Consider the following 18,442-nt stretch of genomic DNA (forward strand, 5'->3'; position numbering starts at 1 on the left):
CATCAGTTGACTTGGCAAACTATCATATAGGTTTCTAGCTGATAGTTTTGCATTTTGCCCATCAGAAGACAGACTAAAATGCTAAAAACCTTGGATCCTGTTTTACCTTTTAGTTTTTTAGGGGAAACACCAGTACACATTGTCTCTAGAACAACAGCCGATCAGAACAGTTGGTAAAAACATGAATGAAATGTTCTGTGAAAGTGAACACAGAAAACTATCTGCCTGCCCCTGTGTCTCTGAGCTTTCCTGACGGAAATCTCAGCAGGAGATGTTCAAACGCTCAAGAACACCGTGTGTTTTAGTCAAACTCTCACAAGGAAAAGCAGAAGCAGAGCAGAGATGTTACTGCGCTGCATGAAAAAAGCTAAAATTCAGATTTTTATTTTGAAGCTGAAAAAAAAATCTGAATTTATGTTGCCACTCTCTTGCTGGATAGTAGATTGTGTTTAGGTTACCTTTACGTGCTTTGTTACAGGAAAACAGTTCCATTAAGAAAAGATGTTAAAAGTCCAAAAGGCAAACTTTCACAGAGCTTTTTCTGTTTGTGTGCTGCCAAGACATCTTAAAATCATCACTGTTTTCATATTATGCCTTTCTCTGGAAACTTTCTCATAATGGACCATGAGGCCCAAATAAATCAGAGAATAACATTTGGTCTTTTAGATCGGCAGAAGGGAAATAAATCCACTAAATCAATGAACCAGACAACAGGCAATACATGTATGGAGTGTGCATTGTGAGTTTGTTTTCCTTGCAGACTGTATTACTATGCAGCTGACCTCTCCTTGCAGCATCTGCGGGACACGGACACGTGTACGCTGATATACTCCAACAGCATTTAGAGGAATTAAGAGTCTTAACATAAAACAGGGATGATTGAATTTAAGTAAAAAAAATAACAAGTTTGCAGGGTCTTAAAGCCAAAGAGATGGCTGGATGAGGATGGAATGAAGAGAACGATCCTCTTACAGATCTGAAATTCAGTCCTGAGGGCAGCAGGCTTGATTGGAAATAACTGCAGTGTTAGAGCTCCTCTCATAATCAAATGGATTCTGATGTTGGGAGAGAAAAGTGTTCTAATCAGTTTCTCTGCTGAACTGACAAGGTGCAGGAGTTTCCCTTTTTTATTTGAGTAGACTCTATTTACTACTTTGATATACACATGCATGGTGTTCAAACCTTTTCAGAAATAATGTTAGGCATTTATACTGGAAATTAAATTTCCAGTATAAATGCCTAAATGAAATTGGCCACATTTGAATTTATTTAGGGGCATCAGAGTAAAGGTGGCTAAATGCGGTACAGATTTTTTGTAAGGATCTTTGAAAACCACAATTTCTTTCCACTTCACAAGTTTATACTGTTTTGTAAAACACACTGATGTTTATGGTTGCAAGACACTATAACTCTGCTGTCTGCTTGCTGATTTGGTCTAATGCTCCAACCCACAGAAAAATTTACTCACTGTCAGGAAAGGTTTAGGAGTCAAAGCTCAAAGCAGCTGACAGAAGATATCTTGTCCTTATGTGCTGCATCTATTGGTGGGGAGTTGAGTATAGCCTCTGTACTAGAAGTAATTACATTTTGTCAATGGTGTGGCTGTGTGCACAGCCTATTGAAATAATTAAAGCTGTGTGTTTGTTTGTGCAGCTGAATCGATAAATTTACATATTAATGACAAACTAAAAGCATCCCTGAGCTGATGAATGAACACATTTGCACCAACAGATCTACTATCATCATTGTGAAACATCTCAAAGGAACATCACTCACACACAAATAACAGTTAATAGCATATGGTCGGTGTGTTTCCTGCTTCAGGAGAATGGTGTGGAGTTTGAAGCTTGCCTTGTGGCTCAGTGTGACTCTCTGATCGAGGCGCTGACGAGACAGAAAGCCAAACTGCTCACCAAAGTCACCAAGGAGAAGGAGTACAAATTGAAGGTGAGAACCGCTGATCTTCGCAGGCTCTCAGTTTTTTACACTGCGAATAACAGTAGAAGAAATGTCAATCAGTGAAAGACAACCAAACCCCTGAAATGTTATTGTTACGCAAGGCTTGTTTATATTTATGTCATTGTTCATACAACAAGGTAATTCATGTGCTTTTCAGAAAAACAAAGGAAGAAAGATGAAAACACCAAATACATAAAAATACAACACATTGCATGATAAAGAGAGGTTAAAATGACACATTTAAGCAAATAAAACCGAAGACGTGACAAAAATAAAATGGTAAAACAATCTTTCACCTTTTTGGGAGAGCTGCAGGAATTGATTCCGTTCTGATTCTGTCACCATTTTGAGGTCTTTGAGTTTTGATTTTCTGTTTTGTGTGGATTTCTTTATTGTTTTGTTATTTTGGTCCTGCTTTTTTAGGTTTATTTCTCTGTGATGTATTATTGTTAGGGCTTCTCCTTACTAGTTAATTATTTTTTGTTTTATTATAGTGGTCCTTTTTTACATTTAGTAATATTTCCTCTTGGATCTTTATTTGTATTTCCCCATGCCTCATTTCCTATCAGAAGCTTCAGCTTCTTGAATCCAAATTATTTCAAATTTAAATCTCCATTCATAATTTTGGGCCTAACTGTAGCTTTTTACATCTGTGTTTCTTCTGACATTAGTTTTGAACAACTCACTGATTGTGATAATAGCTAAATTTGAGCCATCTTCCCTCATTGATAATATCCACACAGAAGAGTGTTGCTGCTGGAGCAGCCTGTTGACATTTAAGGATGCTGCTTTCACTGATTGGGGAAAAACAAATCTGAATTTTTTGAGTGTCTGACCTGCCAGCTGTATTTCCCAATCTGATCCCAAGTCAAGTCAAATCAAATAATCTTTATTGGTCATTGCACATGTACATTACAACGAAATTTGTCCTCTGCATTTAACCCATCCCTTTATAGGGAGCAGTGGGCTGCCATTGTGTGGTGGAGCATTCTGAGGCTAAGGGTCTTGCTCAGGGAGCCAGAGTGGCAATCTGTGGGATATGAACCCGGCCCCTTGTGTCCCCCTCCAGAACCTCCTGTTCTAACCATTACCACTCCCCAGTCAATTCCTCGGTTTATCTCAATTTGTTGCACTGAGTCTCTGAATTAAGTTGGCAGTTGAATTAAAATGTTTGTGTGTGTTTAAATCAGAAGGGACCATCATTGCTCAGAGATAAACTGGGCGCTTGTATCAGCCAGTTATATTCCTGATCGGTGCACTTGTTTTCCCTTCAGTTTAGTGAGTCTCAGCTATTGTTTTCCAACCCTTGTTTACGTCCAGTTGTAATTGGGGGGATTGAGCCTCTCTGCATATACAGGTCCTTCTCAAAATATTAGCATATTGTGATAAACTTCTTTATTTTCCATAATGTCATGATGAAAATTTAACATTCATATATTTTAGATTCATTGCACACTAACTGAAATATTTCAGGTCTTTTATTGTCTTAATATGGATGATGTTGGCATCCAGCTCATGAAAACCCAAAATTCCTATCTCACAAAATTAGCATATTTCATCCGACCAATAAAAGAAAAGTGTTTTTAATACAAAAAACGTCAACCTTCAAATAATCATGTACAGTTATGCACTCAATACTTGGTCGGGAATCCTTTGGCAGAAATTACTGCTTCAATGCGGCGTGGCATGGAGGCAATCAGCCTGTGGCACTGCTGAGGTCATCCAGAGTGTTGGGTCTTGAGTCTCTCAACGTTCTCTTCACAATATCCCACAGATTCTCTATGGGGTTCAGGTCAGGAGAGTTGGCAGGCCAATTGAGCACAGTGATACCATGGTCAGTAAACCATTTACCAGTGGTTTTGGCACTGTGAGCAGGTGCCAGGTCGTGCTGAAAAAGGAAATCTTCATCTCCATAAAGCTTTTCAGCAGATGGAAGCATGAAGTGCTCCAAAATCTCCTGATAGCTAGCTGCATTGACCCTGCCCTTGATAAAACACAGTGGACCAACACCAGCAGCTGACACGGCACCCCAGACCATCACTGACTGTGGGTACTTGACACTGGACTTCTGGCATTTTGGCATTTCCTTCTCCCCAGTCTTCCTCCAGACTCTGGCACCTTGATTTCCGAATGACATGCAGAATTTGCTTTCATCCGAAAAAAGTACTTTGGACCACTGAGCAACAGTCCAGTGCTGCTTCTCTGTAGCCCAGGTCAGGCGCTTCTGCTGCTGTTTCTGGTTCAAAAGTGGCTTGACCTGGGGAACGCGGCACCTGTAGCCCATTTCCTGCACACGCCTGTGCACGGTGGCTCTGGATGTTTCTACTCCAGACTCAGTCCACTGCTTCCGCAGGTCCCCCAAGGTCTGGAATCGGCCCTTCTCCACAATCTTCCTCAGGGTCCGGTCACCTCTTCTCGTTGTGCAGCGTTTTCTGCCACACTTTTTCCTTCCCACAGACTTCCCACTGAGGTGCCTTGATACAGCACTCTGGGAACAGCTTATTCGTTCAGAAATGTCTTTCTGTGTCTTACCCTCTTGCTTGAGGGTGTCAATAGTGGCCTTCTGGACAGCAGTCAGGTCGGCAGTCTTACCCATGATTGGGGTTTTGAGTGATGAACCAGGCTGGGAGTTTTAAAGGCCTCAGGAATCTTTTGCAAGTGTTTAGAGTTAACTTGTTGATTCAGATGATTAGGTTCATAGCTCGTTTAGAGACCCTTTTAATGATATGCTAATTTTGTGAGATAGGAATTTTGGGTTTTCATGAGCTGTATGCCAAAATCATCCGTATTAAGACAATAAAAGACCTGAAATATTTCAGTTAGTGTGCAATGAATCTAAAATATATGAATGTTAAATTTTCATCATGACATTATGGAAAATAATGAACTTTATCACAATATGCTAATATTTTGAGAAGGACCTGTAAATGTTGTGCCTATTCTGCTTTATAATGGAGAAAATATCTTTAATTAGTCTTCTGTTTGGTTGAAAATAAATTGGTTTTCAGTTCACTTTTTAAACAGTAATACTTTTCAAATATTTTTACGTTATAGTAAAATATGCTCCAGATCAGCTGTAATATGAAGCTTATACTGAAAGTGTTTTTATTTTATTCTTCTTAATTCCTGAAAACACCATTTCAGTGTCAGAACAGCTGGCCTCCTTTGTCTCTCTGTAAATCCAGTTCCTAAGCATCAGTGTATGAACTGGACGCCTGCCAAGCGTCCACGTACCCGCCGACCGACTGACCGTCTGGCTGACAGCGGGGGAAAGCGAGGGGAGGAGAGGGAGCGTGTTCGAACGGCAGCCTCAGGGACAGCTGCAGTCATTATCTGCAGACGCTGGACATAAATTTGGTTTGAGGGCAAAGAGCCGCAGGGTGAAAGGAGAGGAGAAGCTGGTTGGAGGTGTCTGGTCCAAATTTTAAACCTAAAATAATCGTCGGCATGATTTAAGGAATTTATTCTCCCTAGAGGGGAGAGAAAAACCCAGAATGAAATCTCATTTAATTATTCTGAAACAGCAGATGTTTTCAAGGTAACATTCACTAACAGGATTACATTTCCTCTTACCATAATGAAGAAACGTTATGTAATATTTTAGGGATGTTTGAACATTTTTTCTGACTTATTTTTTTCCTGGAAAATGAGATCAGCAGCATCACTTAAACACTTCACACCTAATTATCTTAACGGTGTTTTGGATTAAATATTTAACTCTCAGAAACATTTTATTATGCCTTTTATTATTATCAAAACTAGTCTTACTTCATACATTTATGTCACCTTTTATAAAGTATTTGACATATATAGTATAACTACAGCCAGAAAATCTTAGAATAAACAAAATACTCCTTATAAATTATAGTTTGTATTTGTATAATTATATTTGTATAATTAATTATGAATGAATTAAAATGTTCTATATAATCAGATTAGTTGCAATAAACCGATCACAAAATGCTTTGTAAATGAATAAAAGTATACTTTTTAATAAAATGTTTCATACAAAAAAAACCCAACAACAATTAAATTAACCTGCAAAACCACACTGTGGACAAAAAGAAATCTATAAACAAAACTTTAACTAGGACCTCCTATTCATAAGCTGCAAGACTACCAAGATCAGAAAGATTTCTAATTTTCTATTTTTTTTTCCATCCTCTATCTCATCCTTATCTTCTATTTTCACTTTACAGTTTTGTTCTTAACCGAATTGTGTATTGTTGCAGTAAAGGAGCTTTTTTTTCGTGGCAGTTATATTCGACTGATTATAATTTTGCGGTTTTGGTTTGCTTTCTCAAAAATGTGTTAGACGTTTTCTGTAGCGACGGACCCAAATGCAGCCAAAGCTTTAAGAGCAGAGAACATAAAAAATGTTTGTGTAACGATTTAATGAAAACTGTAGCCTCGTTGCCGTCTCATGGTTTATATCCAGACATCTAAAGTATGTATAACAGATATTTTGGCCTAAAATGCTTTTGTCAATCTGTGCAAACAGTTTGGCAGATTTTAAAAACACACTTCTGCAAACCAGCAGTGGAGCAAATGCATTGTGGACTGAGCACAGCTGCTGTTTGGTTTTTGGATGGCTTCATGCTAAATTTGCCTTATGTGGCTGCCGTTAAAAAAAGACCCAGCCAGACTGTAGCAGATCTGGTTGGATTTTTAGATGATTTCCATATTTTTGTAAATTCCTGTTTGTGATTTGTTTGGTTTTGCAGAACAGTTAGAATGTTTTTTAGTTTTTTGGGGAAATCTCTGTGGCCAGCCACACAAATTATGTAGACTGTTCTAAACATGAAAGGCAATTTGTTTTAAAATAAAGCTTTATCTCCTAAAAGCAGCACATCTATCATTTTCTCTTTCATATAAAACAATGAAATGCTAACTATATCCCCCCCCCCCCTGTTGGTCAGCCTCCACCATTTTTCCCATTGTTTTTGGTCTAATACGTTACATTTAAAAACCATCGTTAAAAAAAGTCAGACTGTGAACATACAACAAATCTTGGAGCAGAATACCTTTTATTCTGGCAAATCAGATTAAAAGCAAATACATATTTTAAAGATTTTTAAAGGCAGACTTTAAAGTATTAAAACGGACCTTTTCCAAATCATATAACGCCTGTTTAATTCTCTGTTTAGACCAGAGTTGGTAAGCCTGGGCACATTTAATGTCCTGCATGTTTTAGATGTGTTCCTGCTCCAACACTCCTCATTTACTTTAATTAATCCCTGAGCCAATCACCATGTTCTGCAGGAACCAATTACTAACCTATTTAACAATATCAGGTGTGTTGAAGCAGTAGGGCACTTTAAACATGCAGAATACTGATTGTTAACCCTAACCCTCTCCATATCTAGATGGGGAGTGGAATAATGGAAGATCTTTGATATAGAAATGCCTGACAATGTTCAACGTGCTTTTTGATGAGTTAACTCAATATTCACACAAACACTGTTCAGCGATGCTCTCTGATGCTTTAGTTTTAGTTGTAATCCATCATATTTGTACATGAAGGAGACTCTGAAGATGATTACAAGCCGTAAGGCGGAGGTTCTTACAGTCAGAGGTCAGTTCAGGTTCAATTGATCAGTTTTTCATAAAAAATGTAAATATACAATTGTTGTATACATTTCAGGTGATTTTTAGGAATAATTTAACTTTCCTTTTCTCACCTTCTCTCTAATAACATGCATAGATTATCTTAAGTAATTTGCTTTCTTTGAATGTGTGTAGTATTTATAAGCAGTCTATATGTTACTGGTGCAGACAAGTCAGAATGATGCCAGTTAGGAGAATCAGAACAAGCCAACAGCTACATGGCCTATCCAAGAATAGGTTGCTTCTATCTAAACCAACTTAAACCCAAAACTTTCCTAGAAACTGTTCATGTGATCTAACGTATTGCCATGCTATTGCATGGTGCATTTTTACACAGCATTCCTAACCTAAATTTAACTCCAGACTTCCTACTCCATCCATCCATCCATCCATCCATCCATCCATCCATCCATCCATCCATCCATCCATCCATCCATCCATCCATCCATCCATCCATCCATCCATCCATCCATCCATCCCAAATATCTGATGGAAAGAGAAATATCTGCTCTAGCATCAACATTTGAGTTTCTGAATGCAGTCAAGCAGCTTTACTGGAGCTGATTGTGGTTCATAGGGAGTCAAAGAAGATATAGTTCATATTTTAGATTTGCAGTTACATGTTTCAGCATTCACACTCTTAAAATAATTTCACATGCACATGGAGCATGTTGGGAAAAGCTCCTGAACCCAAACTGCGAGAGATTGTGGGAAGGACAAGATTCAGCAGAATAGTTCACGCCTCATGCTTCGTGTAATTTACACAGGAAATAAGGTCATTCAGCAAAGGGTCTTGATGAATGACTAAGGTAAATGTTTTCTTAAACTAAAGGTTTTGGAAAGACGATACAGTTGTTCAATATCTTTTTTTGTTTTTACTTTTAAATGATCTGAACTCTATTAATTACAACACCTTTTAAAACTTATACATGTCTAAAGACAACTTGGCCAGTATTTGCAGATTTACTTAAAGACAGGAAAAAAAGTTATAAATTAAATTAAATCAATGTATCCAATTAAGATTTCAACTGAAAGTGAAACAAAGCCTTTACATACTTTTTGTAAAATAATTCTGCTCAGCTATATAATTAATTTGACTCCAATAAACAATGATTAATAAATAAATACATACATTTTTTTGTAATGTGAGTTTTTATGTTTTTCTTGTGTCCAAGAATTGTTCTAGTAAAAAAATACAAACTTGTATATGAGATTTATTTGCTACAATAATATAGTTATTAGTTACATTAGACATCCCACTTTTGTGGGAGCTATATTAACACATAACCTATAACATAAATCTACTCTAACTGAACTTTTTCACATTTTGTTACCATAACAAATTTCTGTATATTTTATCGTGATTTTATGTGACAGAATGTAATTAGGAAATGGTAGGAAAATGATACATAGTTTTGAAGAATGATATCCATTTGAATTCCTCCCCCAAATAAAATGAAGTGTAACCAATTGCAGTCAAAGCCTGCTAATTAAACAGTGTGTAATTTAAGCCTTACTATAAATCCAGTAGTTCTGTGAAGGCTTTAGAAGTTTTTTATAGAGCACAAGGGAACAAACAGCATCATGAAGATCAAGGACAACGGCAGACGAGTCAGGGAGAAAGTTGTGGAGAAGTTTAAAGCCGGGTTAGGTTAGAAAATTAAATCCCAAACACTGAACATCTCACAGAGCCATGTTTAATCCATCATCAGTAGATAGAATGAGGTTGGCACAACTGCAAATGTACCAAAAAATGGCCATTTACCAAAACAGACCATGCAAGGAGAGCAGTAACCAGAGAAGGAAATGGTAACTCTGGAGGAGCAGTAGAGATCCATTATATTTCTCTTCACAACAGTTCAACATTTATTCTTTCAACAATAGCTTGCCAACAAAAAGCCTTTGTTGAAAGGAGGCCGTATGAAGTGGTGTTTACAGACATGTAGGAGACAAATCAAGCATGTGAAAGAAGGTGCTCTCTTTAGATTAGAACAAAATTACACTTTCTTTTCAAGCCAACTACAGAAACCATGTCCTGCCCCCAGTTCCAGGAAGGAAATGGCACAACCCAGTTCAACAACTCTCCTATTTAAAGCAGAGCATACGTCCTTCCAAGTTGCTGCACCTTATAGTGACTAAACTGTAGCACAGCTGACAAAAATATTAATTATTTATTAGTAAAGTTAGTTGATGTGTGCAATCCAAATATTCAAAAAAATTGTGAAAAGTTTCAAATAAAAATGTGTCTTATGTCAAAGATCAAAGCGTTTGTGTGAAATTACCCATAATGAATATAAAAAAATGTAAGAAGAAATTATGTAAAAGTTAAAAAATAGAAGTAAAAAACAAAATGCCCAGAGTATATTAGGTGTTAATTCTAACTCTTCATGCTCTTCGTAGTTCAGTCCAGACTGCAGCTGACAGGTATATAATTAACTTGGATATCGTTAATCCTGAAACAAATGAGGCGACTAATCGCAAAGACTCCATCTAATTAACTCAGATTCATCCAGGCGCTCTCTGGTTTAATTATCTGAGAGTCACCAGAGTCGCAAGATGTTTTCTATCTGATCTTCAACTCAAATCCTGATGTACATTTACTGTAAGGGAGCCTGACACCTGAATTATGAATCACAGCACAAAGGCGCTTCACTACTTATCAGGATGTATTAAATAGAAAGGGACACTGGAAATGTGACCTGCAATGTGGCATGAAAGGATTGAGCTAAAACAGTTGGTGAGAATATCATGCATCCACCTCGAAGTGAAAACTGTTTTCAGTTTATCTGTAAAAAATACTCAGATTGTAAATGGGAGGTTTAAAACTTTAACTAGTTTTCTTAATGGGTTATAATTGTTAATTAATGAGACTAATAAACTCATTCTGGGGGTCCATGGTTTAAACATCTTTATCAGACTAGCAGTATGGGCAACATAAGATGATGCCTTTTAAAACCAAATACTGTTGAATGCTGATTAGTTTGATGTACAACTTTGTCAGGTGGTGCGTGACCAGATCACCCACTGCACCATGAAGCTGCGGCAGACCACCGGCATGATGGAGTACTGTCTGGAAGTCCTGAAAGAGAATGACCCCAGCGGATTCTTGCAGGTACTATTAATGCATTTATTGATGCACTGTGTGTGTGTGTGTGTGTGTGTGTGTGTGTTTGTCAGGGTTACTACATGTTTTCCATGTAGAAATGACATACTTTTACTGACCTAATTTTTTCAGTCCCTTTTAGCACACCTTTAAAAGTATAAATACTACACATTTATGGCAGATGTAAATAATAAATTAGCCTGGATGGATAGGCTGGGTGGGTGGATGGATTGATGGATACAATATTCAGAAAAAGGTATAAAATAAAGTTAAGCATACTTAATTTCATTTTTCAGTATTTCTCCAGCCTGTTAAGGAACCCTGGTGTGTGATTTCTAAAGTGAAAAACCAACATATAAAGAGAAAATTTAGTGAAACAAAGTTGGTGGAAGAACATTTGTTAATACTTTGTGGTAAAAGAGATGAACAATCATTGATGAGGAATATTTAAACTAATGAACAAGTGGAACAACCAGACATCTAATACCGAGGTGTAAACCTTTAATGAAGAAACCTCTGAACTCTGAAAATAACCACGTATTATCATATTTAGGTTCTCCTCACATGCTTAGATTTCTGCAGGCTTAAATGATCTTCAGCCAATCTGCCTTTATGTGCATAGTCAAGGACAACAGAAAAACCAACAACTAAGGAAACATTTGTGACTGTGAGAGCCTCATATTTAAAGTTCATTTTCTGCAGCTTGAACAGATGCTTACACTTTACACAGTTCCCTTAGGAGTCACTAATTAGCAAAAATATTCACTCTTTTTATTGGTTCAAACCAACATCAAAACTTTTTGGTTGTAAAATCAAGACCCCTTTAAGAGTAAATATGGGAACCTAACACAAGCATTGGTTATTCATCACAGCATAATAAATGGGAGAAATTCATGAAGTTAGATGCTGGTGCAAACCAATAAAAATGATGCTGATCAGGTCTCATTGTGATTTCACTGTGTCTGATTAAAAATGCACTGCACTTGAATATAAGGCAGATACAAGACATTTGCTGCTTTTGGTTTTGAATGATTTTTCTTGAAGAAAAAAGCATGAGGGAATTGGAGAGAAAGAGGGAGATAAAAAGAAAATCAAAGATGCTGGGAGGAACAAACGCCCACGCAAACATCCCTCCGTTCCATTTCTCCTTAATATTTTATAATATATTGATCAGGTGCTTCTTTATCATTAGCAATGTCTAAACTCTACAGGAAGGCTCTTAAGAATAAATCACGCTGCAGTTTGGACTAATCCGACAGAAAAAAAATTCCCTTTTAAAGCTAAAGGGTCAATTTTCAAATCCCCAGCTTTTTAATGTGATGCATTCGTTTGGCTTTTATTTCTTGCTGCAGTAAAGCTCCAATGATCAAACTGGTGTTTAATTTGTATCCTGCTATGTTTGAAGAACATTTAAAGGCAGCATATTATGAAGCCAGGCCAGAGGAATGCATCCCAGAGGGGAGCTGCCTGTTGGCAGAGGTCACACAGTGAAGAGAGGTTTGTTTCAAAGTATTCAGCGTGTAATTTTATCTAAAAAATGTCTGTTTGCATGTGTAGATCTCAGATGCCCTGATCAAGCGGGTGACGTCATCTCAGGACCAATGGGTGAAGGGGGCCCTGGAACCAAAGGTTGGCCCTGACTTTGACCTCACCCTGAATACAGACTCGTTGATGCAGACCATCCTGCAACTGGACTTTTGCCAGGGAAAAGGTGAGTCCACAGTTGTTAGACAGTTAACAACTACAAGCATGTAAATATTGTGTGCATCTGGATAAAGGCACACCAATACTGTGCAAAACATTTAAATCTGACATAATTTCCTTATATTTGGCCTCTAAGCAGTTGGACTTTCTTACAATATTTTAAAGTGGTGCTGATCAGTAATCATTGTGTTCATATTTACTTTGTTGGCTTTTTAATGCGTTTTCTGTTCAGTTTTTGTACCTGATCTTGACTGCAAACTGCACATAGTGTATCATGAAAGTGAAAGACTAAAGGAGACGAATGAGGACTAAAGAAATCTAGACAGTATTTAAACATTACATCTTTTAAGAAAAGTAAAAAAAAAAAAACTTCAAAGACATTATTATTCAATGGATCAATATTTATATGACAAGTTGTCTGCTAATGTTCCTTTAGAATTGCCTTGTTGGCTATTTGTCAAATGGCTTTTAGTATTTGTCATAGAGTCGGCTTAAGAAACGGGTACTATATGGGTCATTTCATTTAACCATCAAGTTTCTTCTGACTGAAGTCATATCAACATTTTGGAGTGACCCAGCCAGAGTCCTGACTTGAATCTGAATCTGTGGAGGGAGATAAAGATTAGGGTGATGGCAAGGCAGCCTCCCAACCTCAGAGACTTTGAGCTCATCAGCAAAGGGACATCGTCAAAATTCCAACAGTAACATTCACTACGCTAAAAAAGGGTTTAATTGCTGTTATACAATAAAGATATTTCCACTTATTATTGAGAAGGACATGAATAATTGTTGACCTTCCATTGTTTGATGAAATGTAAATAAAAATGGATAAACATGTTTCTTTCAGAATTGATGCTCCTTTTACATTGCTTTATTATCTGTCCATCTAGTTTCTTATCAGAAACAAATGTCTTGGTTAAATGTAAATGATTTTTTTATGGGGTATGAAACATTAATGGGCTTAACTGTAGGTCAGAGGCAACATACTAGTCTGACTATAACTGAGCATAAAAAGCAGCCAAAGAAATAACAAAAAAACCTTTAAAAGCCCAAAGAACTGTTAATAAAAAGCAGGTTAATTTGTATAGCAGCATTCATTCATAAACAAGCGTCTTTAATGTACTTTGCACTAAAAATGGCATTAAAAGCAAGAACAAAAACATATTGGGGAATAACAGTAAAATTAAAGCAATTCATAAAAAGCAATAAACAGTAAAAAACATGATAAAAATCAACTAACAAAATATTATTTGACCCGTATGTAAAAATAGCAATAAACAGTAACGTTTTCAGTGCTGATTTAAAGGAGCCAACAGTTTTTGCTTATCTCAGGCTTTAACTGTTTGTTCCAGATTTGACGAGCACAGAAACTAAATGCCGCCTCCTCTAGCTTGGTTCTGGTACTGGGATCTTAGAGGTCTACATGGTTCACCCCTGACAAACACGAGACCATTCAGTACCTGATAGGCGCTGATAGCGTCTGATAGACTGCTGTGATGTAATCTAATTGCCTGGTGTTAGTCAGGACTCCAGCAGAAGATGAGCTGCAGCTGCCTGGTTGATTTTACTTGCTTTGGTACAGAAACCATCACAACAATCTAACGTATTGAAAATGAAAACAAAGCAAAGCATTGCAAGAATTTCTGGCTGCTTGGAAGCAAAGTTTATAAAATTATGATGTCTTGCCAAGCATTGCAAATAACAAATAGTATAACTGTCTTTCTCCCCCTAATTAGTGTTATGCAGCTGCTGTTATGAAAAGTGTGGATTTTATATTGACTCACTACATGAACCACAAACATCTCCATCTTCCAAGCTTCAAAGCACCAGAAATAGGTTTTAGCTGCTATTTGTTGTCCTCCTTAAATAAGAACATAAATATAACAAGGTTACCTTTTATTGGCTGTTTCCACTGAGCAATCAGTTGTTGTACAAGAGAAAAATCGTGTTGTATTTCCACTGTGGTCCCAGATTTACTCAGTTGTATCAGTGCATGTTAAACTTGTTAACAATTTTCATATTTTATTCCCACACAGCTCCACTGGGGCTTTAAATAGTTTATGGTTGTTTTTCTATTAATTCAGAATTAAAATGGCTACTTATTAACATTCATTATTCTGTGTTATCAGGCACTTTATGGTGAAACAAAATAAAAACTTCTCTTTAAAGACATGCATTTATTCAAACTCTATGATCCATTATTTTAAATGCATTTAAAGGAGTATACAAAATATGGTTTAAATATTTTAAAACTTTGGTAAAGCTGACTTCTTAAACAGAGAGGACGTTGAGCCGTCAGACACAAACACCTGCAGGTCGTCCCGCAAGTCGAGCTGCGCTTTAAGCAGAGTTTCTTTAATCTTAGCTGCAGTCAAGCTTGTTTGGCAGAGGAGAAGCTTTGATCATCCCGTCTTTGTTCTGTCAGGCTGGTGACATGCAACTCGCCGCCTCATTTCCGCACATTCACATCTCACTGATCATCCAGAATGAAGCTACAGAGTTTAAAGATGGGCAGTCAGATTTTATTTTGAGCTATAGTCTTTGACTTTTAAAGTAGGGTGAGGGAGTCTTTCTCACTGATTATTATAAAATGATTAAATATTTGAAAAAAATGCTGATTTTTCTAATTTCACTTTGCAGAAGCGTGAAGAATAATCTAAGTGATTAATCTGAGATCTGCTCAGTTAGGCGAAAGTTGCATATCCACACAGTTGAAAAGTCAACAATTTTTAAACTTACTAAAATTTGCCCTAACAAGAATAAAAAAATTGTGATACTATCTCAGAGGTTTGTTGGAGAACATTAGTGAGCAAACAGCCTCATGAAGACCAAGGAACACAGCAGACGGGTCAGGGAGAAGGTTGTGAAGAAGTTAAAAGCAACATTAGGTTATACAATATCTAAGCTATCTAACCCTAACATCTCACAGTACTGTTCTATTCTTTAACGTGTAACGAATATGTCACACCTGCAAACCTACCAAGACATGGCCTTCAACCCAAAGTGACAGGCCAGGCAAGGAGAGTATGAATCAGAGATGCAGCCAAGAGGGCCATGGTTATTCTGGAGGAGTTGTGCAAAACCACAGCTCAGGTGGGAGTACCTGTTGGCAGGACAACTGTTAGTGGTGCTCTCTACAAATCTGGCCTTTTAAAGCAGAGTGGTGAGAAGAAAGCTATTGTTGAAACGAAGCCAATTTAGTCCATTTCAGATTGCTGTGTAAGGAACACGACCAACAAGAAGATGTTCTGGTTAGATGAAACAAAAACTGAACATGCAGCATCGTGCTATGGGGATGTTTCTCATCAGCTGGGACAGGGAAGCCGGTCAGAGTTAATGGGAAGATAGGTGGAATAAAATGCAGGACAATCCTGAGCAAAAACCTGTTGGAGGCTTCAAAACACTTGAGACAGAGTTGGAGGTATACCTTCCAGCAGAGTAATGACCCTAAACATACCGCCAGAGATGCAATGGATCAAAGCATATTAATGTGTTAGCATGTCCAAGCTAATTTATGGACCTCAATCCAGTTTAGGTTTGTGTTGGTTTATCACCTGAAATCTCCAGAAGACACATTGAAGCTGGTTATAATGGGACAAAATGTGTGAAGGTTTATGATTTATGAACACTTTTGCAAGGTGCTGTTTATATTTATTTTAGACCCGAACTAAAGTCTCGGTATTGTTTATATTTGTCTGTCAAATTGGGCTTTATTGTTTCAAAACATATTTTGCCCAAACATGGAGATAATTCTACATTTTGTAATAAAGTAACCTTTTCATGAACCATTTACTGAGCGGGCATTTTCATGAAGTTTATTAGTTTTTACTAAGCACATCAAGATCTTTCGTAAATGAAGGAGTTTTTTTTATATATAATTTGCCTGATGCATCAGATCCTTTTTCCACCACCAAATGTTGAACTCATGTTGACCTTCTCCACTGGTTTCACTCTTTGCTGTCCTGTTCTTTAAAACACCCAAACCAACATCCTGTTTCCAGATGTGCAGGAGAAACCAGTATTGAAACTAATGCAGGCAGCAGACAGTGGTGAGGCTGAGATGGAGGCAGAGAGCACAGGAGGTATTTCAGAGACTGTAACCCCTCACAATGAACCTTTGTTTTCATTCCTTCAATGTATTTTGTCACTCCTTCCTCATTCCTCAGCCCTGACAGCCCTGACTGTCAAGTCAGCTGGAAACTCACTGGTCCTTTTTGTCCAACAGCATTTCAGTGGTCTTTTTCCTCTGCATGGCTGATGTTTTGTATATCACCTCTGCAGAATTATGCTGTGCAAACATTTTTGTCTCTAGTTACATGATATTAAAGCTTTACTTGCAATGAAATTGTAGATGGATTGAAAGGAAGAAAAAATGCAATGTACATCTTCCAAGAGTGAGTTTATAAAGTTGTGTCAAATATAATTCAGCTACTGCAGCATGACTAAACAGAGCAAAACTGCTATCTAGGCTAAAATGCTAAGTTGGAAAGTTTGGTATATGACAAAATCAAGCTTTAGGATCATTTTGATTAAAAGGTAAATGTTGCCAGATTAGGTATCAGGCTTAACACTATTGTGTTAAGGTCTGACAATAAATTAAGCTAAAGTCAAACAAAGAAATTTCAGGCATTCAGAAAGTGACCTTAAATCATAACAAAATGCACTTTGAAAGAAATTATGGAGAAATTAAATGTAGTTCAAAACTTTTGCACAGTACTGCACTTGAGTGAACGAATCACAGTACATAATGCAGTTTAATTTTAGTAAAGATTTAAAAACAGGAAGACAATTTTTTTGCAAATAAAGTGGCAGATTGACTGTTTTAAAAAAAAAATAATTTTAGTGTGAGATCATCCTTCAGCAATAAAACATAAATTCATTTTACAAATTTTTACACATCTTTATCAGGGGGGCCTACAAATGTAGCCAAAACTCTGTATGAAATGTTATCTAAAAATGACAGATTTTCAGATATTCTGAATAACAATCCTCTCATGTTTCCCCTTTTGTCATGACTGCTGCCTTCCCCTTGTGTCGTCACAACAGTTTGTTTATTAGATAAATATCCCAAAATAATCATGAAAAAGCAGGGTTTATTACTCAAATCTGTGTTGTTTTTTTTTCTCGAGTACCAGTTTTTCCTCAACACTGTGGTTAGACTGATATACTGCTTCCTCCTGTAGATCCTGATGTCATACAGTTTATTTCTGCTTTCATGTACCTCAGTGTAATAATGTCTTGATTTTAGCAGGGAGTTTCTGTCTCATACAGATTTAGCACCTTGATCCAATGATTTCAGCTTTTGAAGTCAAACGTCAGAGCTCATATCAGTCTAACCCGGTTCACCACTTGCACTGCTGCCCTTCAGAGTGTCAAATGTCCTCCCGTGGCCTAGTTTAAGCCTTCAATTACTTCCAGCTGTTTTCTCCCAAATGAACCTGGATTTCTTTCACCCCGTGAGGCCTTTTAAGCTCCCACTAGGTTCACATTAAAGCTTCTATTTTCTTCCCTCAGCTTGTTCAAACAACAACCAGCGTCCTCCGTTTTCCTCATTCAGCTTTTATCTTTGGACCCTTCCCCATCCCTGTTCTGTGTTACACGCTTTCTGCATCACTAGTCCTTTATGTCTCAGTTAATATTTCATCCACACATCTCTTCCCTCAGTGGAATCCGGACCCTCGGTACCAGCGGCTCCCCTTTTGCAGCTGGAGAAGTGCTGCACCAGGAACAACAGCGCTACCCTGGGCTGGAGGGTATCAGTGCCTACAGGCTGCCCCATCGAGGGCTACATCCTGGAGCTAGATGATGGAAATGGAGGACAATATAGGGTTAGTTGTTGCACATGCTTGGTGTGAGACACATATAAATATTTTATTTTTCTACATTATTTTACACAAAATAACATGAAACACTGCATATAGTTTTAAAGGCAGTTTAAATAGAGTGGAACATTAATGACAGGAAAGAAAAAATATTTGGTCATGGATCCATGGACTATGTTGTTTGTGAGGTATTAAGATCTATAGGAAGAGTAGGAAGCAGGTCAGAGAAAGCCTGGAGAGGTGTAAG

The 18,442-nt window shown here is 37.4% G+C and overlaps 1 protein-coding gene across 3 annotated transcripts in view; it reads left to right on the plus strand.

The window, feature by feature from the left end:
- LOC124882032 (E3 ubiquitin-protein ligase TRIM9) overlaps positions 1-18,442 on the plus strand; it is a 70,067-nt gene that overhangs the window by 36,111 nt on the left and 15,514 nt on the right. For 2 of the 3 annotated variants that reach the window (XM_047388136.1, XM_047388134.1), the window contains exons 3-7: positions 1,825-1,947; positions 10,568-10,678; positions 12,227-12,380; positions 16,375-16,455; positions 18,038-18,201. In XM_047388136.1, the coding sequence (XP_047244092.1) occupies positions 1,825-1,947; positions 10,568-10,678; positions 12,227-12,380; positions 16,375-16,455; positions 18,038-18,201 (633 nt within the window). The remainder of the gene's footprint in view (positions 1-1,824; positions 1,948-10,567; positions 10,679-12,226; positions 12,381-16,374; positions 16,456-18,037; positions 18,202-18,442) is intronic. The other variant, XM_047388135.1, reaches the window with a different exon arrangement.

The sequence above is a fragment of the Girardinichthys multiradiatus genome, chromosome 15, assembly GCF_021462225.1.
Source record: "Girardinichthys multiradiatus isolate DD_20200921_A chromosome 15, DD_fGirMul_XY1, whole genome shotgun sequence".
Lineage (NCBI taxonomy): Eukaryota > Metazoa > Chordata > Actinopteri > Cyprinodontiformes > Goodeidae > Girardinichthys > Girardinichthys multiradiatus.